Genomic DNA, 26862 nt, shown 5'->3' with positions numbered 1-26862 from the left:
CCGCCCGCTCCCCGGCGAGGAGGCGCTGCCGCCGCCGGCCCGGGGCGCCCCTGAGGTGGGTCCTCGGCGCTGGGTGCCGGTCCCGGGGCTCCGCGAGCGGCGGGTGGCGACGCGGCCGCGCTTCCCACTCGGACTCCGCCGGGCTCCGGGAGCCGCCCCCGTTGCCAGGCAGCGCCCGCGGCCCCTGACCCGCCGCGGCCCCGCCCCGCGCTCCCATAGCTACGGCGGGCGGCGGCAGCCATCTTGGCGGCGGCGGGGCGATGAGCGGCTCGAAGGCGCGGGCGGCGGCAGCGGCGGGGCCGGAGAAGAAGCCGCCGCCGGGGAGCGGGGGAGCGCTCAGCCGCCTGCGGGGGCGGCGCGGATCGGCCGATGCGGCGCCGCGGCCGCCGTGGACAGAGTCCGACCTGCTGGCGCTGGAGACCGTCCGGCCCGAGCACGTCCTGGGGCTGTGCCGGGTGACGGAGAGTGAGTGCGGGCCGGGGAGCGGCCCCTGGGGCCGGCAGCGCTCGGCGGAGCTCCGGCTGGACCCGCCGTCCCGGGCGCACACCGCCCGCGCCGCTCCGTTCATCCCCTCGTGGCCGCGGCGGGGGGCGCGGGGCCGGCCTGGGGAGGGGGCGGTGGGGCCGGCCTGGGGAGGGGGCGGCCCGGCCCGGCCCGGCGCTGCCGCCCGCTGCGCTGGCCCTGGAAGCGGCCGAGGAGCGAGCGCCCGGAGCGGCAGCAGCGCGGTGCGGTTGTGCCCGCAGCTTTGTTACAACTTCCAGGAAAGTTTGGGGGTTTTGGGGTGGGGTTTGGTTTTTTTCGGTTTCTCTCTGGGCTGCTGATTGCTGCTTTTCTGTCCCCATCCCATCCCTTTCCTGCGCTGCCACTTGGCACCTAGTGTGCCTTTGTTTCTTCTAGCCTCTTATTTCATCCCTGAAGCTTCTGCAGAACAGCTTGCAGTATGTATCTTAATGGAACTAACAAAAAAAGAACTTCCTTTGGTAATTGCTCAGAGATGTTTTAGAATGATGCTATATGTTTCCTTTCTGTTCTAGATTATTTATGCAAACCTGAGGACAACATATACAATATTGACTTCACCAGATTTAAGATCCGGGATCTTGAAACTGGAACAGTGCTGTTTGAAATTGCGAAGCCCTCTGCTTCAGGTATCTCATCTAACATTGCAGGGAGGCTGGGGAGGCTCGGGGAGCTGCAAGTTGCAATGCAAGACCCATTCAAACCAAGCAGAGAGGTCCTTTGATATGTACCGGTGACTCAATTCCTCTCCTTTAAGCATAGGACTGAGTTTATCTCTGCTGAGAAACTTGTTGTCATAGAAATGTGAAATTATTATTGTGAGATGGGGGAGTATTATCAACTGCAGGTCTTCCCTTGGCTGGTTGTGGTTTAGAGTTTCTTTCATGTGCTGTGGCAGTTGTGAGGGGCCATATCCTGTGGGGTTGAGGGTGGTTTCAGTTCCAGAGCCACCAAAGCTGCACCAGCTATCATAGCAGATCTTTTCTTTATTACTTAGTGCCTGTACAACTCTCAAACCAGTTATTAAACACCTAAGTAATAGCCAGCTTCTGATAACATTCGCCAGGCAGTGTTACCTTAACGTGTTTGCTATCAGCAGAATAACTCTGAGCTGGTGCATTTTCTAGAGCAAGATGAAGAGGATGAAGATGACAGCAGTGAACTGGACGCTAGTGCAGGCCGCTTTGTTCGTTACCAGTTCACCCCAGCATTCCTCCGCCTTCGGACGGTTGGTGCAACGTGAGTATGAGCTCTTAGAAAGAATGTTTACCGAGTGTCACAAAGAAAGATGTTTACAAAGTGTCACTTCACAGTTTATAACAAAGCTGTGTCGAAGACTAGAGAGAACCCATCTTACACTAAAAATACCAGAGTCTCTCTTTCTGGAATGGTCTGGTGGATTCTTGTGTAGCCTCAGATCCAAGGCTCTGTTCTTCCCAATAAGAAGAGAAGTTTGTCGTCTTAGCTGATTTTTCCTACTTTTTGCATACAGAGTGGAATTCACAGTGGGAGAAAAGCCAGTATCAAACTTTCGAATGATTGAGAGACATTACTTCCGAGATCGCTTGCTGAAGAACTTTGACTTTGATTTTGGCTTCTGCATCCCCAGTAGCAGGAACACATGTGAACACATTTACGAATTCCCTCAGCTGTCAGAGGACCTTAGTAAGTATCTCCTTTCCCGCACTGGGTTGTGCTTTGTGTGTGTACATATGCTCATTTTCTCCCTCTCTGTGCTTGTGGAAGAAGTTGTAATTGGGATGGGCAGGACAGGAAGAAATAGATACAGGTTCCTGGTTTAAGCAGTGTGTAATCTTGACTGAATTACAGATTTGTGCTGCAAATTTTCCTTCTTTGAAAATGAAAGCCTAAGACAACCCGTATTGTCAAGCCACGGGCTGCAAGACCTGATCAGAGTCTCGGGGCTGACATGCCTGGCGCCTAACAGCGTAGCCCAGAAGATAACAAAACCCTTAAAAAGGGTTCCTCTTGGTAGCCACACATCTTGTTTCAGCACTTGCTTGTTAGGGCTCTTCTCTGAGAGGTGTGTGTTTGAGCCTGCCAAGATCTCTGTAAATGTACATTGCATGGGGTATGTTTGGCGTCAGGGGCTGGATAGAACTGGAGCACCTGGGCCCTTACGTGAACTCCTGGCTGTTGGAGGAGGTGCAGAGATTGTACCCCAACATTGCAGATTGCAGCCTCTCTGGTTAGAGGTGATAGCTGCTCTGCTCTAGTGGTGGCTCTGACGATTTCCAAGGAGGTCTTGTGTGCAATTACTCCATCCCCCTTTGTTTGCTTTTGACAGCGCTTGTGCTATGAACAAGAAGAATAGGAAGGGGCAGGCCAGAGCTTTAGAAGTGTGCTCAGCAGAGCAGTTTGCTTCTCTTACTTGGGCAGGGCAGAGCATCAGGCTGGTAAATCCAGCAGAATCCTTTCTACTCTGACTTGGTGCTGTCCAGTGGAGCGTGGCAGGCTTTTGAGTGTAATTGAGCTTTCTCTTTCACAGTCCGTCTGATGGTTGAAAATCCATACGAGACCCGCTCAGACAGCTTTTACTTTGTGGACAACAAGTTGATTATGCACAACAAGGCTGACTATGCTTACAACGGAGGACAGTAATTCTTCTGTGTCCGCTGGATGCTGTGCTGCCATTAACCGTTCTGGATGTACAGAAGAGAACTGGAGTTGCTGTCTCGTGCAACAAGACTTCTTGCCAAACCTTTTCTCCTTGCGTGAGGCTGAAAACATTGAAGCAAAGATGACAGCTCATGAAAGTAAAGGAAGTCTCCCTGCGACACTTTTTTATCTGACACTCAGCATATCCTGCCTCTCAATCACTATTTCTGGTTACTTTCTGGTGCCTGGGTTAGATCATGGATCAGAGATACTGTTAGAGAGTTCTTGCTGTTACAGCCTTTATAGTTAGGCTGCACCATTAGTGTTTCTGATGTTTCACCTATTGGGTAACCACCCTCTTTAAAGAGATTGGGTTGTTTGGGTGAGCTATTTCTTAGCAGGAAACTTTCCCCTTCAAGTAGCCAGTGACACCTGTAGAGCAGATCTCTTCTTCAGTTGCATAGATCATTACTTTAGTGCACAGTGGTTTAGTTTGTAGCATGGCTGACATTGCTTTTTAGGATACATCCCAATATTCTCCAGTGGGAAGTATAAAATAAGAAACTAATTCAGCTTCTAAGCAGTGCAGGAATCTTCCTTCTGGCTCCAGGGCCTGAGCTGCCCCTGAGAACAGCTTAATCTGAGTCTTGCCAGAGATTTCACTAGAGATATGAGATTAGGGGAAAAAGGGGGTTTATCTAGGTTGGTCATTGAGTCAGTCTAACAGCATTTCTGTTTGAGCTCTTGTGAACAAACTGTTGAATTTTGGAGCTCAGGGGTCAACTTTAGAGCTGAAGTTAATCTTACTGTGTTTACCGTTTCTCATGCTTCCCTTTGTGTAGGAACTTTGGCTCGTGCTGCAGAATCGTTGCCTTTTAGATCGACAGTACATTGTCAGTCCAGCTGGGGTGGAGGGGAGTCATCACTATAGTGGGGTTTAGAGTAAAAAGAATGTGGAAAATCACTTGAAAAATGCGTAGGAAGCAGGGCTCCCTGGGCTTCAATCTGTCCTTTTAAACCCAAATGATCTGTCAGAGGTGCTGGAAGGAGAAACAGTGGTGTTACCAGCTCGTTTGCTTTGTTTCAGTTGAGGTATTAGTAGCTAAAAGCTTCCCAGGTCAGATCACTCAGTGTTATGGAGTGGGATTCTCACAGAGGGAGTATTGGCGTGGTTCTCGTGTTAAATGAGCTGCCATCCCTGCTTGGCCTACTTAGCAGTTTATTTATGATTTAGGAAGTTCTTCTGCCGAGTTAGTTACTGCCAGAGCAGCGGGTGTGTTTCCTGGTTGTGTTTGGGATCTGCCGATAGGAAGCAGCATCACACAGTGGGAAGTGCAGACCCGGCAGCCGTGCTGGTCCCCAGCTCCTCACCATGCAACAGCTCAGCTAAGAAAACCATTTTCTACCTGTTTTGCTGGCTCTCAAGACTGGTGGGTTTTTTGTCCCCTCACTGGGCTGGTCAGTCAAGTCTCTTGTACATGGGAGTTGGGTTGTGTCTAGAAGAGAGATGTTTGCTAGTATTATTTCCACGTGTTCCTTGAGACAGTTGAAACCCAAGTCCTTGGCGCATATGGTTGGTTACTTGTTGTGTTAAGTAAGATTCGGTGTAGTTTATATTTTAGCAGGATTCAGTGCAGTGGGCATCGCAGCCTGGAGCCTGTTAATGCAGACAGCAATAGGCAACCACGGTCTTCACCTTGCAGATGAACGATGTTAACTTTGGTGTGGAAGATCAGCTGGCATCAGAGTGAACAGTGAGAGTGAGTGGGGTGGCAGCCACCAAAGAATCTCCAGCTCTTGGGAAGATGTTTAATTATGATTAACCACAACAAATGACCTGTTCTGGGTGGAGCATTAATCATGAGCAACCACAATAAATGTCTTGGGAATGCGGAGGAGCAAGGTCTGCATGGTTGAAAGATGAAGAAGGATTCTGCTACCACCAGTCCCCTCCAGCGTCTCCAAAGGCGCATAGCAATCTTGTTTAGTTATTTGAGAATTAGTTAAAGCTGCTTGTAAGGTGGAGCTTGAGGTGCCCCTGGCAGTGATTGTGCCGGTGAGGTGGGAAACATTTGTTTTCATGGAAGAACAGGTAGTTATGTGTGACAAGGCAGAACTGCCTGGAATCATGTTTCATCCTCGAATGTTCTGAGATGCTCAGGATAGTGTCTGTAGAGCCTGCTAGTTATTCCCTGCAAAAGTTTAGCATATCGAGCTGAATGTCTATGTAGTATAAATCCAGGTGCCTTTGAATGTTAGTTTTATCATTTTTTTTGTATGAAGCAACCTCTTCCTTTGCTTATGTGTGTGATGATTCCCATCTGTTTTCTATGTCACTGCGTAAAGGTTCTTGAAGACTGGCTGTTGCCAGAGTGAGCAGCAGAAATTACTGTACGGCCAAATACCAACTTGTATGAGCCGTCTCCAGCAGCCAGCGTGCTGCTCTGCTCCCTCCGGGTGTGATTAGTAGGGGTGTGGGTGCCATCTAGCCACTGCTTTGTGGAATGCCACTGACAGGAGAGCTCTGCTAAATGTAAATGAGGCATTTGATGCTTATAGGAAAGTGGATTCCTGTCTTTAGTCATTACCCCTGCCAGTAGTGATGAGAAAAAAGCATTGAAGCGGTTGCTTTCCCATTGGTGGATGAAACAGCTATTCAGCAATAAAAGAAGGAAAACTGGAGGAAAATGGGAAGATGTGCAGGCAATAGTAGCATTCCTCATTTTCTAGATTAATTTATTTGCTTTGCCAAATTAGGTGGTCTTTGCCCAAAAAGCATGCTGCAGAAGTGCCTAGAAGAGGGCAACCCAGCACTAAAAAAGCTGATTATAATCTAAAAAGTCAGGGATTTCCAAACTCCTCTCCCCACTTTGACTGCTTCCCTAAGGTTCCTTTTCTCTTAGATGCTTTCTGTGAAGTGTCTTCTCTTTGGGGCAGGGATGATGTCTTTGGTAAACATGGTTTAACAGAGCATTGTGTGCTCTGATGCTTTAATGAGGGGTAAAGCTACTCGTGCCAGTGAGCTAGGAAGAAGTTCCAGAGGGGTCTCATCCTTGTCAGGAGGACGGTGCTGAACGCAAGGGAGGTACTTTCAGTGTCAGTGGTGTGTGAGCAAGGGAGAAGGTTTCTGTGGAGACAGCTTCTCTCAGGTTGTGTGCTGAGGTGGAAAGAGAAAAGAGTTGGGATCATACTGTGTTCTGCAATAACAAAACAAGGGACCAAATCCACAAACCCATGCTAAATTTTTTCAGTATTTGTCCTCTTAGCACTAGGATCTCTTTTTCACATTTTTGAGGCAACTGCTTTGGATCCATGCCAGAAAGCTTCCTGGACTGCTATTTTCATGATTGAGGAATATGTATTGCACCTTGTTGAAGGAAGGACATCTTACCGTATGGACTGGGTACCGCTGTCCCTGTCCTCTGGTTTTGGTAGGAAGTGTCTTCCTTTGTGTGTTTTCCTCAGGATTTTCAATGCCTCTTGCTGCAGAGAAGCAGCAGCAGCCTCCTCTCGGTGCTTGAGGATGTTTATTCCGCTTGTCTGAGAGTCCAGGAAGAATAAACCAAGTGTTCAGAAGGGAGAAATGACCAAGGAAGGAGGTGGTGAAGCAGTAAGGTCCAAATGTAGTAACTCCTCAGCTCTGTGTTTCATGATGTCCCGTTTTGCTTTCTGCCCTGCTGTCCTGTCACATCAAGCCACCGAGCCTTGTGCTACCCCAGAGTGTGGCCCAGTACGGGGTGTAATCCTGGGGTGTGAACATGGCTGTGTCCCCCCAGCTTTGTGATGGGGACAGGGCTGAGGGACAGCTGCCTGGCGGAGCAGCAAAGGGAAAAACGAACACCAGCAACCGCCACCCCTGCCTGCGTGGATCTCAGTGCTGTTGCAGGACATGTATTTGTATCTCTCACAGTGTGGCCTTGGGGCCGCTGTCCCCTCCGGGCCGCTGTCCCCTCCGGCCACTCCTCCCGTGGCCCTGTCTGGCAGCAGCCGCGCTGCCCGCGCCCCTTCAGTCCCGAGGTGCCGACTCCCTGTGTGTGTCCCAGCACGCTGCCGGCGGCGCCCCTTCCCTCGGCGGCGCGGTGCCCGGCTGCCCGGGTGTTTGTATAAACGTGATTTTGTCACCAGCAATAGGAATAAAAACTCCCGTTTTCGCACAGGCGCTGTCCGGCCTCGGGGGCGTGGGGAGCGGGACTCGAGCGGGGGGCGTGACCAGAGGGCTGCGGGGGCGGGATCGGAGCAGGGGGCGTGACCAGAGGGCTGCGGGGGCGGGACTCGAGCGGGGGGCGTGACCAGGGGGTTGCGGGGGCGGGATCGGAGCAGGGGGCGTGGCCAGGGGGCTGCGCCGCGAGGGGGAGCTGCTCGCGCGTGCGCTGTGCTCGCGCTCCCTGAGGCGGCGGGATGGCGGCGGCTGCGTTCCTGGCCCGCGGCGGCGGGACCCCCCGGGGTGAGGGCACGGGACTCGGCTTCGCTCCTCCGGGGCTGCTCGAGGGGCGGCGGGGCACACGAGGAGGGTGGGAAGAGACCACGGCCTGCGCGGGAGGCGGTGCCCCGGTGCCCTTCAGGGCCTGAGGCGGGTTCACTCAGCCGCGGCGGGGCCGCCCTTCAGCCGAGCCCCCGGCCCACCGCGCCCCGGCTGCGCTCCCGCACCCCGCGGTCCCGGTGCTGAGGGAAAAGTGTCCCTCCGGGAGGGCCCCAGCCGCGCTGCACGAGCCCCGCCTCAGCCCCCTCCCCCGGGCTTGAAGGGAGCCAGCGGCGCTTCGTTCCTTCCCTTCCCAGCGCTGGCCTTCGGGTGCCTCCGCCGGCTGCACACCGTGTACCAGAGCGTGGAGCTGCCAGAAACGCACCAGATGCTGCGACAGACGTGCCGGGACTTCGCAGAGAAGGAGCTGATGCCCCTCGCGGCACAGCTGGACAGGGAGCACCGCTTCCCGGCCGAGCAGGTGCGAGCGGCTCCCGCGGGAGGGCCGGGCCGGGCCGGCTCTGCAGACGGTGCAGTAAGCTCTGGCTTAGCAGCAAATTGAAGATTAGACCAACTTGTGGGAGCGCTCTTTGAGTGTGGCGGTTGTAATGTACCCAGGACATTTTGAGCTCTTTACCTCATGTTTATCCGGCTTTAGTAGTACTCAATTTTCAGTTCTGTTACTGACTTTCCTGTGGGCTATAATACAACTGACTTATAAAATCAATTAAATACTTTTATAGGCTGCACATAACCGTAAAAGTGGTTGATAGTGAGGGAGCATAGATGACCTGAGTGCATTTCAGATGGTGAAGTGATCAGGAGATAGGAGGTGCATGTTGGTCATTATCTAGGGCTGTGAAGAGATTGCAGTTCCAGTCAAACCTGCGACTCATGTAGTGGAAAGCAGTACGGATTCAGCAGTACCTTCTGTGCCATGTTGAGCAGACTAATTCTTGTGTTTCATTGCAATGAATATTAAGCTCCAAAAAAATATATACTGTTAGGTTAGCCACAAGGCTCTGAGCAAGCACAGTCAGAGGCATGTGGGTTTTGTCAAACACCTCTTTTTCTGTTAAAGAGTAAGGAAAGTCATATGCAGTCTAAGGAAAAAAATACTTTCCTCTTTATTTCACTGTTCTTATCTGAGAATTTTACATTTGATTTTGAGTCTTTTCACTTGAATGTGTAGAAGCAAATTCAAAATGTAAACTGTGTTTATTGAGATAAAGCAACACACATAAAACTAGTTGCTGTCTTTTGTTCATCCTCTGGATTTGATGTGAAGGACTAGGGGTTTGCGTGCCCATATAAGAGGGAAATACTTGTTTAAAAATTCCTCTTGGTTCTCCTTAAAGCAAGCAGAGGCTGGTAATATGCTTATTTCTGCAACACCAAAAGCTTGGCAAATATAAAAGCAGAGGAAAGCATTTTTTTTTCTCATGTATCTTGCCAAACATTAACAAAAAAACTAGAGTGAGACAGTCGGTGTTCTGAAGAGCTTATGGTTAAGAAGCCAGGGGTACAGCTGAGGAGCTTGGGGTGGAATAATTTGGAATGTCACCAACAATTAAGTTTTCTGGGAAGCAAGACCTGGCTTTAATGGGAATAGAAAACCACCTTTTTGCAAGCTGTTCTGTAGGTCATTCATTCTGTAAAATTCTTTCCTTGTGCAGTCCTAGGCTGAAGCTCAGCAGACTCAGAGGTAAAGTTCTAATGATTTTTATCAGATAGATTTCTCATTGAGAGCTTCCAACTGACAGGAGATATGTGAGGGGAAAAGCTTTGCTGGGAGGCTGGTGGGGTTGTATCTCCCTATTTCACCTTCTGAAGGCTCCCTCCTTCCCAGTACTGAAGAGAGCTATTTAAATAAGCATGAGCCTCATCTGATGCAGCAGTGACTATGTACAGCTCTTGCTGAAGTCATTGGGACCTGGGGACACTTATCGGTGTGTACAGTCAGATTCCCATTTCACCAGGAGTTGTGCACGTCTTTTCCTGTGTCTGTAGCCCTGCTATGACCTGTCTTTGTCTCCATGTGTCTGCATGTATTTGCTGGGACACTGGTGGTGCAGAGAGTCTTATGTCTCTGCTCCCTCCGTGCAGGTGAAGAAGATGGGTGGCTTAGGGCTGCTGGCTATGGATGTGCCGGAGGCCTACAAAGGATCAGGCCTCGACTACCTGGCCTACTCCATTGCTGTGGAGGAGATCAGCAGGGGCTGCGCGTCCACGGGTGTCATTGTCAGTGTCAATAATGTAAGTGTCTCAGGTTGTGTGTGAGGGTCGGGCGTGGAACCAGGGCGGGTGTCAGGGTGTCATTGGAGAGGGGTGTGTGGGAGAAATGGGACCTGTTCCTGTGATGGGTTCTGGTGTGCTGGAGAGCACTTAGACTTTAGGGGATTACTGGAATCCTTGTACCTTCAAGAGGCACTAACTCAATTCTTAATTCTTAAAGTCTCTGTATTTAGGGCCAATACTCAAGTTTGGCTCTGAAGAACAGAAGCACCAGTGGATTGCTCCCTTCACCAGTGGCGATAAAATTGGCTGTTTTGCCCTTAGTGAACCAGGTGATGTGACTGTTACCCTTCATGTTGCAAAGAATGTAGGGTGGCTTTTTTCTGTGGTCAGGTTTAGGATGGACTCTGGGTCTGTTAAATTGTAGCAGTTTGCAGAAAAGTGGTTGGAGCAATTCTCTTTAAAAGAAGTCTCAGTGCCCAAGGTTTTAACTGCCATGCCCGTGGTCAGTGCTGAGAATTTTCATCCCCTCGGGGAGCAGAGCTCTGGAGATGGGCACATCTTAGGCACATTGACCTTTCCCCTTCCTGTTTCGGCCCTCTCGGAGGGACAGTGCTGACACCCCTGCAGTTACAAGAGGTGCCATGAGCTGATGGGGGGGCTGCGGGACAGGCGTGGGTTTGTACCCCAGGCTGCCGCTGCTTTGCCTGAGTGTCATTTGCTGGTGCCTTGCTCAGGAAATGGCAGTGACGCGGGTGCAGCATCCACGGTGGCACGCCTGGATGGTGATGAGTGGGTTCTGAATGGCACCAAGGCCTGGATCACCAATGCCTGGGACGCCTCGGCCACTGTGGTGTTTGCTACCACGGATAAATCCCTGAAACACAAGGTATGTTCAGTGGGGCAGTCAGGAAGAATGGTGGGAATAAAGGAGTTGTACAGGAAAACACTTTGAAAAAGCTCAGCTCTTTAGAGCCATGCAGGCATTGAGCAGAGGGGCTGATGTGCACTGGCTTTGTTCTGTCTCGGCTCTCCCCGCCCTTCTCCTAGTTACCTACACATGCAGCTTCTATGAAAACTGTTTGGAGGAAGCGTGTTGACAGCCATGTAAGCAGGAAGCTGGCACCATTCCTAAGAGTTTGGGTCTTGTTGCAGGGCATTAGTGCGTTCCTGGTTCCCATGCCAACCCCTGGGCTGTCACTGGGGAAGAAAGAAGATAAGCTGGGAATCCGAGCCTCTTCCACCGCCAACCTGATATTTGAGGACTGTCGGATACCCAAGGCCAACTTACTGGGGCAGCTGGGAATGGGCTTCAAAATCGCCATGGTAAGAGATGGATTGAGCTGCAGCTGTGTTTCTGTAAACCTTTAGTTCCCAAGTTTGCCATTTTCAAAACCATTTTCAGATTTACGATGACTTTGGTGAGAACCGCTAGCATAATCTGTTCAGTGTAACGTTAAGCAGTTGACCCCTTTTGCCAAGGTGGGAGAAATAATTCGTAGAGCTTGATGAATCACTAATTTAACAGAGATCTTTGACAGAACTTTTTTCGTAGACTCTGTAGAGGTTCTCAGATGACAGAATACTGAAGTTGCTGAGATGCTGTGTCAGCAGGGCTGGTGTATTTTAATATTTCTCTTTTCCCAGCCACCAGTTGTAATCACATGTTCCCATGCCTCTAGTTTGTGGCTTTTTCCCTAAATAATCTGGCAGAGGAAACCTGTCCTGGTGGCACAGGGCAGCCTCTGGATAATGTCTAAAGGCGCATGGAATCTGAGTTACAGCACGTGTGACTTCTGAGGAAGAGCTGGGCAGCCGCAGAACAACACGTTCCCTGCAGTGACGCGCTCCCCCTGGCAGTGTTCATTGCTCTCTCTGTAGGGGATAAACAGCATTTTTTGGCCTGAATTTCTGAAAAAGGCTGAGCTCCCTGGAGACCAGCCCCTTCCTTTATGTCCACAACTAAAAGAACACATCAGTCACCATCATGTTTTTTTAAGACACTCAGCCTAGGACTGAGTTTGCTGTAAATTCTTCCTGTGCATAGTGAGACAGGGAAGCAATTAAAGACAAAATGGGCATGAGTTTGAGGTAAGTTGAATTATTGACTTGATTTGCTTGTCATTTTGAAAAATGCTTGGTTCATTGTGTGTGCTAATGATGAGGGCAAAGGGGAAAACTGAACAGATTGCTTTTTTTTTAATCAGCTAAAGTAAAATCAGCTGCACTGTGAATGGGGTCTAGCTGAACTGTACTATTGTGTCCCTTCCAGAGCAGGTGCTCATTGCGCTGTTTCCCTGATTTTGCACCTGCTCATGTTTCTCTCCAGCTAGTAGAAGCAATAACCCCCATTTCTGCTTTCCCTCTTGTACCCTTGGCTTCTCTCTGCACTGACCCAGTACATTTTATAGCTCTCTAGTCCTTCAGAACTGGGAATATTCTGAATCAAGGAGGCCTGAACAGAGGGGTAGTAAGGCTAGAGGAGCTTCCCAAGCAAGAGCAGAAATGCAAGTGTACTATTTTTTGTCAAGTATGACTTAGCGCATATTTTCTGTCTTTGACAGCAAACTTTGGATGCAGGAAGGATTGGTATCGCCTCACAGGCTCTTGGCATAGCACAGGCAGCTATGGACTGTGCTGTGGATTATGCTGAGAAGAGAATGGCCTTTGGGTCGCCCATCACGAAGCTGCAGGCGGTGCAGGTAGGAGCCAGGTGGCCAGGGCAGCTGCAGACAGTGCTGGGGCTGGTGGAAAGTTCGTGCCCTTTGCACAGCCTGGCATAAACAAGGTAATTCCTGTTTTCAGACACTGTTACAGTGTTGGCACGCAGCCGCCCCTTTTGTAGCAATACTGGCCTTGGGGTGGGAGACTCGTGCTCCAGAGGCCACCACCTGGCACACAGGCAGTGCTTGTCGTTGCAGTTCAAGCTGGCCGATATGGCTGTGGCCTTGGAGGGCGCACGCTTGCTGACCTGGAGAGCTGCTATGCTGAAAGACAATGGGAAACCTTTCACAAAGGTATTTACAACATGATATTTATCTAGTAGTGACAGTGCTGGGCACAGGCTCAAGGCAAGAAAACCACACTATGTACAGCATCGGTGTATTCAGCATCGCTGCGTTCAGTGCACGCCCAACCAGTGCTGAGGTGTTCAAGCTCAGCCTGCTGGGCTGGGGCCTGGTTTTAGCCAAGGGGAGAGGGGTGACCACTGTCAGCTGGCACCAGTGACCAGGCTCACCTCTCCACAGCTGGTCTGTGGGTGTTCCAGCTCCTTGTAAAAGTGAGGTGTTCTTTATTGTGAGAGCTGCACCCTCAGTGATGTTTTCCTTCCCCAAAGGAAGCGGCGATGGCCAAGCTGGCTGCATCAGAAGCTGCAACAGCCATCGCTCATCAGGTAACTACTTCAATTGACATCTCTGCTGCACAGCATGCAGAAAGGGAGTTTGTGTTGTTGCAGAACAGGTGCTTGGGGAAGGTGGGATGGAATTTACTAGATTAAAACAAAAAATATGGCTGAAGCTGGTTACCACAGCAGTCTTGGTGTGCTAGGATTTGTGCTGGCCTGTAGCAGTTGTATTACTGAAGTCATCTTCTGCCTGCTGCTGTCCAGGGCAGTGTTAAAGTTTTGAGCGGGATAAGCCATGTGGAGGGCAAGTAGTAAGTTTGTAACATAGCAAACATAGCAAATAGCACAGGACCTCTGGTGTCTGCATTTATTTTCCATTTATTTATTTATTATTCAAGAGTGTCTTAGCTGAACATGGATCACTAACAAGTAGCTCTGAAGTGATTTGTTCTTTGTCTCGGACAGCAGTATTGCTCTTCCCCAGTTCTCTGCAGAAGGGCTGCAGTCATCCCCAAATGTCCCCCCAGCAGTTGTACTTGCTTAGTAACGGCTTAGCTCCTTTTTAAGTGGCTCTGGGCTGTGGAAAACTAATTCCTTGCCCCTGCTTCCTTTCTAACCTACCTTTGTTTCAGGCTATCCAGATCTTGGGTGGGATGGGCTATGTGACAGAGATGCCAGCAGAACGCCATTACCGCGACGCTCGTATCACCGAGATCTACGAGGGGACCAGTGAGATCCAAAGACTGGTGATAGCAGGTCAGGTGTTGAAGGCCTACCGGAGCTGAAGAAGCCAACGAGAGCAAGACGCTGCCCTGAAGCGCCTCGCAAAGGTGCACAACAGCGTTGAGTCTTGGCCCTCATGAACGAGGCTAATGATGGAAGTTTTCCTCAGGACTGAGTAACTGACCGTCTTGTTAAAGTGTGCTGATTCTTCTTTGGACAAACTCTGGTGCACAGAAGGCTGTATCTCGGCTTACAAGTGATGGCTGTGAGTGCAGGAAGGAGGAGGCACCCTGTCCTTGTAGGAGAGTGTAGGTATTTTCCTAAACGGGAGCACTGGTTTTGTTTAGTAGCAGCAAAATGATTTTGCTGGTCAGTGAGATCAGCAGCTCTCCTGTTTTGCAGGGATTTGTCACTATGTGGTACTCGATAACCAAGGGACAGCACCCCTGTGCCCAGCTCCAGGCTGCAGGTTACACTGCCTCCGCCGATCTAAGTGGCAATAATAGTCTTTAATTGTTACAAGCTTTGGGCAACAATGAGGAAAGGAACAGATGCCATAGAAAACCTTACCAGGAAGCCACAGCGGTAGGACATATCCTCCATCAGTTATCTTTGACAAGAAATTAACTTCTAGATGATTCAGCAGTCAAAAGGAAAGCTCAGGAGAAGATGGAGAGGATTAAGACTAGAGCCTGTATGGTCTGCCCCTTGTCCAAATTATGAGTACACTAGAGGTAAATGGTTATTTCCCTGTGGTATGTTATTTAATTTGCATGGACAGAAAACCATCAGGATTCTATTATGCATCAGAGAGCAGAGAAGACAAATAAAACCTGATTTTAAAGGACCACTGGTCCCCACTTTCTTTTAATGCAAATGTGAGCTCATTTATAATATTTTCTGCCTGCCACAAGACACAGGAACACAAACCTGGGCAGTGAGTGTTTGCTAGTGCAGATGTCCCAGGAATAGAAATAATTCCTTTGCAGGGCACTAGAGGGCAACGGCCTGTTGGGGCAAAGAAACGTAAGGATTAACAGAAAGAGCCAGGCAGAGCATTCAGCAGTGTTTCTACTGGAGAGCCATTCTAGTGCCTGTGAATGTGCTGTAAATTACAGAAGGCTTCTAGGAGTGAGACACTTTTCTCGCTTGATTTCAGCCCATATCGCTGCTTCGAGGATTTCTGGCTGCAGCTTTCAGGCTGCTCTTCATCATCAGGCCTCCTTCCCTTACCAATGCAGAATGTTTGCAGCTTCTCTTCTCCTGAGTGAAATTGCCCCGTACACACACCGTGCCTGACCTAAGGGGAAGAATAGTGACGAACACCTCAGCTGACAGATAACACATCTGAAGAAGCTACAAACTGGATGCACCCAATCCACAGAATACAGGGGGCACTAATGAACTGTTTCTGGGGGAAGCCTGTGATTAGAACCTGCTTTTGGGAACACGTGGATAACGCGCTGCCTCAGTACAACAGCTGCAGTGCTGTGCCTCTGCTGTACGCTGTGTCAAATCACACATCATCAAGTTACAGAAAGGATGGAGCTGGACAAAAATCCCTGGTCTAGAAACAGCCTGCCAGTCAGGTTCCTGGGCCTAGGAACATCTTCGGATACTCTATCAGATAGAGTTCCCTTTTGTTATTACCAAAAAAAAACCCCATGCTTTAAGGTGCAAAGGCTCTCAAGTCCCTTGTGCTGCCATGGGTCTAGAGAGGGATCCACGACCTTTAACACACCAGTACTCACAGTGCTGTTTGTTTTGGGGTAAACAGCCCGGTTACGCACAAAGCCTGACCCAGAGCAAGATACTAAGAGCTTAATCCTCACTGCTGCTGAGAGAGTTCTGGCTATAGTGCATGTGCATCTGCTCCTCAGGGCTGCTACAGAAGTAAACTGCTGAAAGTGCAAAACCCTAACAAGTTTTGCAGGGAGCTGTTACCAAGAGCCACCCCAGCCAGCCTTAACCTGGTTTGGCATGGGCAGGGCTGAGCTTTCCTTGGAGAAAAGGGTCAAGTTACAGGTGAAGCCAAAAAATTTTATCAGTTTACAAGCTCAGCCAACACTGCAAAGTTGGAGCACCAAGCTGGGAAATTCAGGCCATAGATAAACTAGAAGCAGCTGGGGAAGGAGATAAGCCACAGCCGCACTTTGCAAGGGCATTGTGGGTTTTGCCCCAGCAACGCTGTGCATGAAACTGGTTATACAGCAGCTGCTGGGGATGAAGCAGGGAGCCCTAACTTCCCTTCTTACGAAACACAGTTACAGTAACAAGGAGTTACCTTCCTCCCTCACTGCTTTAGATTTGATATATTTTATTTCATATATAAAGCTCAGTATCTTCATTGAGTTCTCAACAGCTTAAAGGAAGAGATGAGCTGTTCTGGGCTGTCACAATTAAATACACACAGGTGAGAAATAGCTCTTTCTGGGGCATGAACCTGAGCCACGTCCTCCTTGGCTCGTCCCCCACCACGAATAAGGCGCTGACTGGAGTCTGGGTCCCCATCTGGAGCATCTGCCGCGCTCACAGCACAGCGGGATGGGGCTCACCTCAATTTCACACAATTGTGAAAGCAGCACCATCTCAGCCTTCCAAGGTTACGCAGTGTATAAAATGTGTTATAGGCCTCAGCCAAAATTGCTGTAAGCATTGTCTTCACATCAGAATAGGCACCTCTACTAGTCTTTTCTAACAGTGTTATTGATAAGAAAAATAAGACCAATTTTGATTTTGAATTACAATTTTGACTGAGAGACCTCATTATACACACAGACCTGGTGACAGTCACACATTCAGGTTATCTTGGAAAGCATCAAAAATACTCAAATTGCAAGACATTAGAGGTACAAAAGCAAAGTGCCTATAAGAAGAAATGGAATAGAGACAAGAAAATGTGACAGTGTTGTAACTTGAATGAAAAATGCAGTTTACTACTGTTTAGCTAAAAATTAATTTCAAATGCCACTTACTGCTTTTATAGAAGACAAATCCTTGGGAGGCTTCACTTCCCCCTCCAAGAGGGTCAGTACTGAGCGGGAGGCAGCACCCAGCTGTCAGTCTGGATTTCCTAACTGCCTCAATGACTTCTTCCCCTTCTCAGAACCAAACTTATTTCTTCACTCAAGAAAGGAAACGTTCATCTCCGCAAACAGCTTCTGACCATCACACGATTGAAGCGGCAGCGCGGGCCCCTGGGGTGGGCTGGGCACAGGCTGCTCCCAACAGGCCCCTGCAGAGGACGAGCAGCACGTGTTTCTAACACACTTCACCCGCACTGGCTGGCCAGACACCGCCAGGTCATTTCTGAACTCGTAATGTTTGCAACATTCAGTGTGACTTCACAGAAATTTCAAAACTAACAGTAAAACTTCTAAGCTGACTATTGCCAAAGACACAGCACAAAACTGACTCCAGTTACCAGGTTTGTACATTACAGTTCTGGTTCATGTCTTGACAGCTTTGTTACAAACATGCTCTAGTCTATCACTTCTTTGCCATTATCCTTTTACCTTCCTACCAGAAAGCTTATGTTAGTGAAACAATTATTAACATATATTTTCAGACAACTTTTCAGAAGGGCGGGCAGGTGGTTTGGTGGTCTCACTGCAGGACTTTGTGTCAAGTAGCTTATTTAGTTCGACAAAATGTTACACTGAGAAAGCATCAACAACCGTACCAGACCCAACAGGGACTGAGCGGGATGGCCTCCAGGAATCCAAAGGACCCAAACCAGCTGGCGCAGTTTCATCCCCGGGCTGAGAAGATACGTGATCAGCCAGACTGAAGAAACTGCGCAGAGAGGGCCCAGCAGCTGAGGAGAGAGGGAGGAATTTGTTTTTAATTGCCCTGAATGCTGAGGGTGCTCTAGACCGGAGAGCTGCACGACAAAGCTTTACAGCTTTAACTTGCTCCATAAAACCCAGAAGGATGCTCCTCCCTCTGAAAATGCAACAGCTTTGGATTTAGAACAGTTATGCTCAACCTCTGCAAAGCACCCAAATCCTGTTCCTGGCAGTGGCGGCTGCTGTTTCACACCCGAGGGGCAGCAGACACCCGGTTTTGCTCACCTGGCAGGTGGGAGCCTCTGCGGGGGCAGCGGGCGGTCGGCTCAGCCTGGGGGGTCCGGAACAGGCGCTTGTAGTTACAGCTCAGGCTCTTCTCTTGGTGCAAGTCAGACGGTCGCAGCGTTCAGGAGGTAAATACAGCTTGAAAAGGGAGGCAAAGATCTTTCTGGAAAGCTAAATTAATTCTCATTAAGCATTTGTCCGTTAGCACTTCTAAAACTTTTTCCAGAACGCTCTTTAAGTGTAGCAAATCATTCATAGGTGTGCTTTCCTGGCATGGACTAAAATATGCCACTGCAAAACAGAAAAGCCCATTCCAAAGGCAGGAGGGAATGGAAGATAAAGTAGCAAATTGGAGCTAGAAATACTATTCCAGTGCTCGGAACCTCCGGGGAAAACAAAAGTGTTGTCTTTCTCTCTCTGAATATTCTCATCAGTGTTTTATTCACCTTCAGTCTGAGGTCTGTAGTTGTAGTTAAAAACTGATGCTTTGCTTTTGTCCCAAGCTGACTGCGAGTCTGGGACCCAACGCCTGCTGTGAACAGTAAAAGCAGATTTTTCATTAAAAACTATTTACTTAATTAAAAAGCGACAGTTACCTGATGATGAGCATTGCAGGCACACGACAGAGGAAATGCTTTCCATGACATGAGAGATATTAACTGGGGAAATAAAAAAAAAAATGCTTGCCTGAGAAGAGAGGAGGAGGTTAATTAATGACAGAACATGCCCCTGGCCGCACACCACTTTCTGCTGTGCTCAATAGGCTTTTCTTGTAACACCTGACAGAGCAGAAAGGACCAGAGGTTTCACCAGAGCTTCCTTACCTGTTGTGACAAAGCTGGACCCCAAAGTAGTGTCACTGGTCAGTCGGATTCACTCCCAAACGTTCCCATTTCCCTTCCAGTCAACTCACAGTTATCAGCATCTAGCTAACGGACGGCAGCTACGAGCCGTCAGGAGAGCTCCCCAAAGCCATTTCAGCAAAGTATTTTAAAGGTAAAAAGTTCTAGTTACCTCAGGGAAGCCTTCTGGTCAATAAAATAACAGAACCGAAGCTGCTGGTTTAAAAAAATAAATAAAATGCACATTTTAACAGGCTACAAGTCCAAAGCAGTCAACACACAAACTGCAACCAGGCGAACAGTAAAGGACAGTTTTCTTTTTCTTTTTTCTTTAAGGGGCAGGGGCATGGAAAAAATACAGCACACTAATGGAACGAAATGCAAAACATACAAAAAAATAGAAAATAGAAAAAATGTATTTACAAGTGATACATTACTATGATCAGAAAGCACAAAGACAATCGCTGCTATAATACATGCACTGGGTCGAGAAGGAACGACTAAAAACCTGCAAGGGAGCTGGTTGTAAAAAAGAAAATTAATAAAAAAAAATAAAGAAAGAAAACCAACAGACACCCCCTCCCCCCTCAAACAAACAGGGTTGGGACTGAACTTTTTTCTTCCCTAGTTTGCTACATTGATCAAAATCAAATATCCCCTAATGTCCATGAGTACAATCAGTACAAACACTACACGTGGTTTTAAACTGCAGGTTCAGCTGTAGGAGGGGGGAAAACAGCAGCTCATTGTAGATCCATATACAAGAAAGCCATAGTAAACTGCTCTACATGCTAAAAATTACAGCAAGCCCCCGTCTGCTACATAGCATGATCTTAGCAGGTTTTCCTTGGTATTTATTCATACATATATCTATATGTGTGTATATATATATGTATAAAAATCGTGCCCTTTTTCACTGCAACATGACATCTGGGTGGAAATGTAACTTGTTACAACAAATTTTTCTATGGATACTGCAAGAAGTCACTCAATGTCTGTGGATTTAATAAGTAACCTCACACCACAGGAAATATTTAATAAATCAAAAAACCCCAGTATTGTGACAGAAGACCTTCTGTCTCAGTTCTTTTCAAAACCCAAGTCCAGCAGGAAACTGGTCCCAATGTACCCAAGGGTTCTCTGAAGGAGCTTCAGTTTGCTTAACCGTTTTTTCTTTTAGTGTTCACAAGTTTTTGAACGACTTCAAGCCGTTTTCAGTTTCAAGTCTGTCTCTTCCTCTCTCACAAAGGTAATAGTCTGGTACTAATCCGTCTGAGCGAGGAAAAGAGGAAAAAGTGGCTGCAGCTGCACAAAGGGTCCCCAATTCCACATCTGCAGGGAGACACGGAGTCACATGGAGCTCCAGGACCTTCACCTTTCTCTTCTTTTCCTCCTTTAACACAAAGTCCTTCCATATGAGTCCCATGTTGGTACCTTCCCAAGCACCAGCCAGTCCAGCTTTAGGAGACAACAAAGCCACAAGTTAAAGTGAAAAGGACCAAGGCAGAAGTTCAGGTCACTTTCTCTCGGTTCCATCATACTTCCAGGAAGCGGGAGCTGCTGGACTTGGAGTGGAAAGGCTCAGACCACATGCGACGTAGATCGCCCTGGGCAGGGAAACAGCAGAAGGACCAGACCCTCAGAAACTTTCAAGTCCATTTAGAATTCAGATTTTAAAATGCGTGTATAATTGCAAGCATGTTGTAAAGCAAATCTATTCTTCACCTGTTTCGCAAGTTATAATAAAGACAGTAAAAAATAAATCCTTTCCCTGTCAAGCTAGAACATCTTATTTGGGCAGCAGATCCACCTAAAATGGGTTTCTGATGGGACAGAAATATTTAAGCCGGTGGAAAATTCTGCCCTTCCTTACGCTCTGCACAGTGTTTCGACAACAGCCCCGTAACAGGAGAGGTTATGTTTTAAAATTCCAGTTGGGAACAGGTGACTGCAAAGAGGTAAACAAAGATCTGCCTCTCCAGTCTCTGCTGGAGCTTTGCACACATGTTCTTTCATGAGCAGCTGGGCAAGGACGAACTCATTTATTAATTAAAACAGCATTTCACACTTCAGGATTTGGTTAGTTTATAATTACTGGTACTTTATGTACATAAATTTCCTTCTGTTTCAGGAACTCTCAGTGCTCCAAAATGAACCTTCACCCCAGGAGCAGTGGCACCTCAGCTCCACGCCTGGGCTGTTAAGGAGCAGTGAGGACAACGCGTCATCCTCAGGAGAACTGGTGCTCCGAGCAAGACACCAAACCCGCCTTCCAGACGAGAATGGATCGTCCCGCCTTACCTTTAAATAGGCCATGGTGAGGAGCGGCAATAAAGTAAATGGTACCAAATAGAGTAGGGCAGGCTGGGCCGCCCGGTGAATACGAGAAGCTACTGTTGCAGTTAATAGACCTGTAAAAGAAAAAAGTGGCTATAGTTATCTTTAGGTTACATATGGGTGTTCTAGTCCTTTCATCCACACGTAGTTCCCTTCCCCACCATTTTAAGAGAAAGGCTGTGGAAAAGTTACTTATCTGCACCTCACTTTTCCTGAATAGATTTAAACCAAATAAAGGAGTGAAAAATAGTAGAATACCGAAAGTACAGGAATTGTTTAGATGAATCACCAGCTGTACTCTTGCACAGCATGATCGATCTAGAATCTCCCGTATTTTCCCCACAACCCAGGTATGAGCTATGACACCTTCTGTGCTAATAAAACAAAGTATAAAAAGCTGCTAACAAAAATACACTGATAATCTCTCATCCTCAAAATACAACAAAAAAATCTTAAAAAGATGACTCTGGAAGGGTTTTTCTCCCTAGATCGTGCCAATGAAACCCAAGGAGAGGAGGATTTAAAAAAGAGCATCACCAGAGCATTCTCTCAAAGCCTCTTTACACTTACTTTCATCATCTTTTAAACCTAATGCAGTAATCTCCCTTCTGCTCACTAAGCAGCTATCCATATTAAACTAATTACTCACCTACAAAATATCCAATAAGTGTGCAGTGAAAGTAAGAAACCTTCTGCATACGTCCAGAGATGTTCCCTGGTCCTGGGGCACCACAGGAATCACTGTTGGCTTGTTTTTTATAGTTATCGTAACGCAGGACAAAGCAGAGCAGAAGACCTGGCATCACAATGTCTCCGATCCCCAGCATGGAGAAGTGGCTGCCTGTGGAACTGGAGAGCAACTGAAATTGGGTTCATGCCCAGGATGGAAGGTGACCAGCTCTAGACTCCTCCACCTTGGTTCTGAGCTTCACTCTGCACATCCCTTCTTTAGTAGCAAACCTTTATACGGTAGAAGCTAGATGCTGGAGATTGAAGACTTTTTCCTCGGTGATTTCACCACCACCTCAGCTCAGTTTTAAACATACCCATTTTGACAGTAATGCCATCTTGCTCTAAACCAGTTTATTTCTACCAGTACTGTTTAAGCTGCTTTTGCTCTTAACTCACTCAGTGAAACAGATCCATCAACGCAGTATTTCAATCTTCTTTCTTCTAAGCGTTGATGGGAGGTACAAGCTGACCATTTCATCAAACTGTTGGACATGTATAGACACTGCACCTTCATTCCCCTGTACACAGATCACCTCTAATACAAGGCAACAACTCAATTTGTGGACTTCTAAGGTCTTTGGTCTCATGCAGACAAAACACTTTGAAAACTACAGTCTCACCAGACTCCCAGAAAAGAGCAAATTGCTAAGTAGATTAAGAAATAAAATTGCCTGTTATCTTAAATCCAAGATCTTTCTCATGAAAACAAAGCCAAATTAAGTTCTCCCAAAGTTGACTAAATAAACTATTTTGCTTTGATCATCGCAGCCAATCACCTCCTAATGTCTGCGATTTCAGTAACCCAACATCTAAAGAAACAAGAACAAACACGCCAACATAACCTACAGCCCAATGGCTCACACCCCTCTGGTTCTGAACCTGAGACACCCAGGACCGCTGCACCGGGAGCTGTGGAATCGCCTCCCTCCAGCACAGCGCTGCCCGCTCAGCACCCTGCTTACATCCATTTCTAACCCCCTTCCCTTCACTTGCGATCATGCAGCAATCAAGACTATTCTGAGGTTACAATAAACTTCAGGTTTTCTGCTTTTAAGCATTAGGTCCTAAATCCCACAACAGCAATCATTAAACTGCAGAACTCACACAGATGGCAAAAAGCGTATCCTGTTCTGAACAAGCCACCTTTTAACCTAATTAGGATCATTTCTGCATGCTGTGAGTCAGCAAATGCAAAGCGTCCCATCCTCACTACTCATTATAAGCCTTTTTATCACGAAGAGGCTGTGACTAAACAGGGAACTAAGCTGATATTTTCTAACAGAATTAGTGCTACTAAAAAGCACAGGGAGGGAAAATTTTTCCTATACATACTACAGTAAAAGGACTGCTGATTTTACCTTGGAAATACAAGTTTACCAGGCAGCGACAGACGGGGAACATCTCTACCCACATTTGGTCCCAGGTGGAGTTTCCGGGATAAAACGTCAAGGGGATTATCAGCTGGTTGTGTGGCCACTTTCACCATAACATTGCTGTTAAAGATGTAGGCAGAAAAAAAGACCTACGGAGCAAGGAAATCATCAGAAATTACGAACTGCGATAATAAACTAGAAGCTGCAAGTATTTTTGCTTTGCTTACTTAAGAAAGAATATTGTCCCAATTTTCCATACTGTATATATGATGGTAAAAGGCAAAATGTATTTCAAAAATTCAGGTAAAGTTTTCTAACGCTGTTTATCCTCAAAAATAACTGGAGTATACTTTCTGATATCAAGATATTGATCAACAGATAGAGAATGTTTGGCAAAGGATCTGTCTGGCCTACAAAGGCATATAACGGGATTCTGAGGGCTGGAAAGCGTTGAAGAGGTGGGTACGGTGCTCACTCCCGAACGGAACGATAACGTGTTTCAAACGCGCCCTCGCGCTGCAGCTCATCGCACGGGGAATCAGCTGCCAGAGCTGTCAGCTCGGCGTTACGCAAAGGTAAACCGCACTCCCTGCACTGTTACAACACACATTCTGTCAGGTTCCTAGTAAAAGCGTAGTACGATTTAATGCCAGCCGTACTGGCTGCGAATCACTTTGCATTCCTGTTCCGTGGCTCTCACTGCTAGCAAGAGGTTGGCACGTGCGGACTCTGCTTTGTGTTCACTCGGAAATGCTTGTTCTCATCTTCAGCCAGCCTTTCAAAATTTGAGGTCCAATTTCTTTTTTTAAATAATATGCCAAAGCTGAAATATTCTAATCGTGTTTCTGCTTTTGCCAACTAATCAGCGAGGAAAATCATTCCGCATCCGGCTGCAGGCTTTAATGTCTCCGAATGGAGCAACGAAGCTGATCTTCTGGCTTTGCCAGATTTCATCAACTTCATACTAGTACATTTCATGTAAAAATTGCCCAAGGCCAATTACAAATCCAAAGGATAAAAACAGTTTTAGCAAAACCAAACCGAACACTTACCCAAAAGACATCATAAATTAGTAACCCAGAGAGGAGCAAGCAGGAAACCTTCAGGCTGGGCAGCCGAACAAAGGCTATCATTGCAACACACAGGCCCATAGCCAGAGCTGCAAAATGCAAACACATCATTAGTTCATTAAAAATAGCAAAACAAAAAAAACCCAAAGCCAATACCTGTCCCCAAAATCACCCCAAAGAAGCCTCTGTTTCCACCTGTGCACTAGATGACTGCCTGCTGTTCCTAGATAGTGAAATTCCTCTTACCAGAGTTCAGAAAAGGCAAAATACATTCAGCAGCCAACCGTGAACATGTCCCCAAGGAAGCAGAAACAGCTCTGCAGGCACAACTGCCCGTCCGCTCAGCTTCCTCTCCCCACCACAAAGAAATGTTTCCATGTCTTGTGTCCTAGAGACTCTCCACTGTAAAACACCGATGTTCCAGCTAAAAACAGAAGCAACACGACAACTTCGAACTCCTTGTGCCCCAAACATAAACCTCTACCTTCACACTATTCATATTTGTGTTTTCCTGCTTCTTTAAGCCTGGCCTTAGCTACTGGAGATACTCAGCTGACAATCCAGTGTATTTCAACTGGTTTCAGGCAAACCCCTAAAGAGATAATTAAAAAAACTTTAAAAGTAAATCAACTTTCATCTATGGTATCAGTACATGTACAAGGAATAATGGAGCGCTGTTGGGACCAGATTTCACTTAGGTATGCAGACATTCCTAAAGAAAATGGAGTTGTCTAACAGGAGGCAGAACTTGTAATAAGCTGTAATCCTATTTTGACCAACTGAAACTGCAAGGAGAACGGATTCATTAGATATACACCCAGCAGCGCGACGTGACCAGGCCAAAACTTACAAGTTAACTTTTGAATTCTCACACTATAATTCTGCAGTTGTAAAACTACCCTACACTTGCCCTTCACCTGAAAGAGATGAAGTTCTTCCATCAAATCACCAAGGAAACACTGCCGTACAGATTCAGAAGTGCCACCAAGCAGCTGCCGGTGTGGCTGCCCAGGGGCTGCCTCCCAGCAATGACTTTGCCAAGCCCAGCTTATCTTTTGAGAACTGACAAGCTTAGCACAACAGTAAAGTGTCAGGGCTGCCAGTTTTAAGGAGGTAATGGGACAGGGTGAGTCACCATCCCTGGAGGGGTTTGACAGATGCAGAGACAGGTTCTCAGGGACATGGGTCGGTGCCTGAGTCAGGTTATGGTCGGACTCGATCCTGAGGGTCTCTTCCAACCTAAATGATTCTATGATTCTACTCAGCTAAAAATGTACCGTAAATCATGCTGCGTAACTGTAACTAGCGATAAAATGTAAGTAAATTATTGAGGCTTAAAGAATTTGACAGAGCAAAGCAGTGAGAAAAAGAAATGCAATCAGTAATTCAATACAGCCTTCAGTTACAGACTTCCTCTGGCAAACAGCAAGGAATAGGCTGTCTGAAATCAAAGAGGTTTCTCTAAAGCCAATGTTAATAATAGCTCAAGCAAGTCTATCTTTAGGAGAGGATTTCCAGGTTATAATTAACTAAAAGTGGAAATATTTTAACCAGTGTGAAGTTTTATCTGTTTTTCCACACTCTGTTTATCACTGAAACGAAGCCAGGCACACGTGCAAGACGCTTCCATCAAACTACGCAAATACCGCATAGAAAAGAAGATGGAAAAAAGTCTTTAGACAACAGTGAAATACACATGCTAATAATTATGCAGTTTTGCAACTGCTTTAAGAAATATTGGTAAATTTAGAAAATAGAAGGGAAGCAAGAATGCCTGAGAGCAAGTCTGAGTAATGCAGGTCAAAGTGCCGGCAAAGCACGACAGGCTGCCCTGAATGGGGACCGGCTGCCTTTCCCAATGGTAACGGACAGAGATCACACGAGAAACAAACTCATCTGTCCCCAGGCTCACGGGTGGTGTTAACAAACCAGATAAGGCAGATCTTCCTTAAAATATACTCCAAATCATTGAAAAAAAAGGAGAGAGAGAAAGTAAAGAAAAAAGGTTAAACAGCCACACAAACTGTAGCTCTGCGTTAGAAGCGCTGGGCAGAGGATTCATGGAGTTCATAAGAAAAAACTGACAGAGCTAACCTTCCATTAACAGAACAAATTAACTTCACAGTCCCTGCAAGTGCACACTGCTCCAGGAATAAGGACATTCTGAGGATTAAGAATGTGCATATGTGATTAGTCTCTGGATACAGTGTATTTTCCAGCTTTACTGTGCTGCTGCCTCCAGAACAGATGAAACCACCAAGATGCTGTGGTGCGGTGGCTGCTTTACCACACATTACATAGGCTTCAACGTCCCCCACAGGCCACCAGCTGACCTTTCAAAGAACAGGTACTGAACTTCTCATTTAATCACGTTCCTATCAAGCTCTCAAAGTGTATTTTAAAGAGTGGGGAACAGGAACACATGTCACGAATTAGCCTCTGCCCGACTGCAGCAGGGCCCACGGTACCCGTGCCCATTCAGTTCACTCTGTGGCTGCAGACACTCTGGACATCTCCAGCATTCCCACTGCACA

General features: G+C 47.4%; 3 protein-coding genes across 4 annotated transcripts in view; 2 read left to right on the top strand and 1 right to left on the bottom strand.

The window, feature by feature from the left end:
- The first annotated feature begins 231 nt into the window (after positions 1-231).
- Positions 232-7292, top strand: UNC119B (unc-119 lipid binding chaperone B). Its single transcript, XM_065851607.2, has 5 exons — positions 232-465; positions 1035-1148; positions 1647-1758; positions 2012-2184; positions 3029-7292. The coding sequence occupies exons 1-5, from the start codon at positions 261-263 to the stop codon at positions 3139-3141; spliced, it is 717 nt and encodes a 238-aa protein (XP_065707679.1). The 5' UTR covers positions 232-260; the 3' UTR covers positions 3142-7292.
- Positions 7293-7451: 159 nt separating this feature from the next.
- Positions 7452-14748, top strand: ACADS (acyl-CoA dehydrogenase short chain). 2 transcript variants are annotated; one of them, XM_065851662.2, is made up of 10 exons: positions 7452-7582; positions 7915-8078; positions 9704-9853; positions 10053-10164; positions 10570-10721; positions 10988-11158; positions 12397-12534; positions 12754-12849; positions 13170-13226; positions 13811-14748. In XM_065851662.2, the coding sequence occupies exons 1-10, from the start codon at positions 7537-7539 to the stop codon at positions 13961-13963; spliced, it is 1239 nt and encodes a 412-aa protein (XP_065707734.1). In that variant the 5' UTR covers positions 7452-7536; the 3' UTR covers positions 13964-14748. The 2 variants fall into 2 exon arrangements, with proteins under 2 accessions (XP_065707734.1, XP_071672186.1); XM_071816085.1 differs by lacking the exon at positions 7452-7582 and adding an exon at positions 9274-9302 and having other exon boundaries at positions 7947-8078.
- Positions 14749-19101: 4353 nt separating this feature from the next.
- The window catches only part of SPPL3 (signal peptide peptidase like 3), a 55666-nt gene continuing 47905 nt past the window's right edge, over positions 19102-26862 (bottom strand). The window contains exons 7-11 of the mRNA XM_065851663.2: positions 24311-24417; positions 23244-23407; positions 21803-22002; positions 21118-21227; positions 19102-20423 (exon numbers count right to left, since the gene is read on the bottom strand). Of these exons, the coding sequence (XP_065707735.1) occupies positions 20352-20423; positions 21118-21227; positions 21803-22002; positions 23244-23407; positions 24311-24417 (653 nt within the window). The 3' untranslated portion in view covers positions 19102-20351. The remainder of the gene's footprint in view (positions 20424-21117; positions 21228-21802; positions 22003-23243; positions 23408-24310; positions 24418-26862) is intronic.

The sequence above is a fragment of the Patagioenas fasciata genome, chromosome 17 (assembly GCF_037038585.1).
Source record: "Patagioenas fasciata isolate bPatFas1 chromosome 17, bPatFas1.hap1, whole genome shotgun sequence".
NCBI classification, from domain to species: domain Eukaryota; kingdom Metazoa; phylum Chordata; class Aves; order Columbiformes; family Columbidae; genus Patagioenas; species Patagioenas fasciata.
This window is presented reverse-complemented; position numbering and strand designations above follow the sequence as displayed.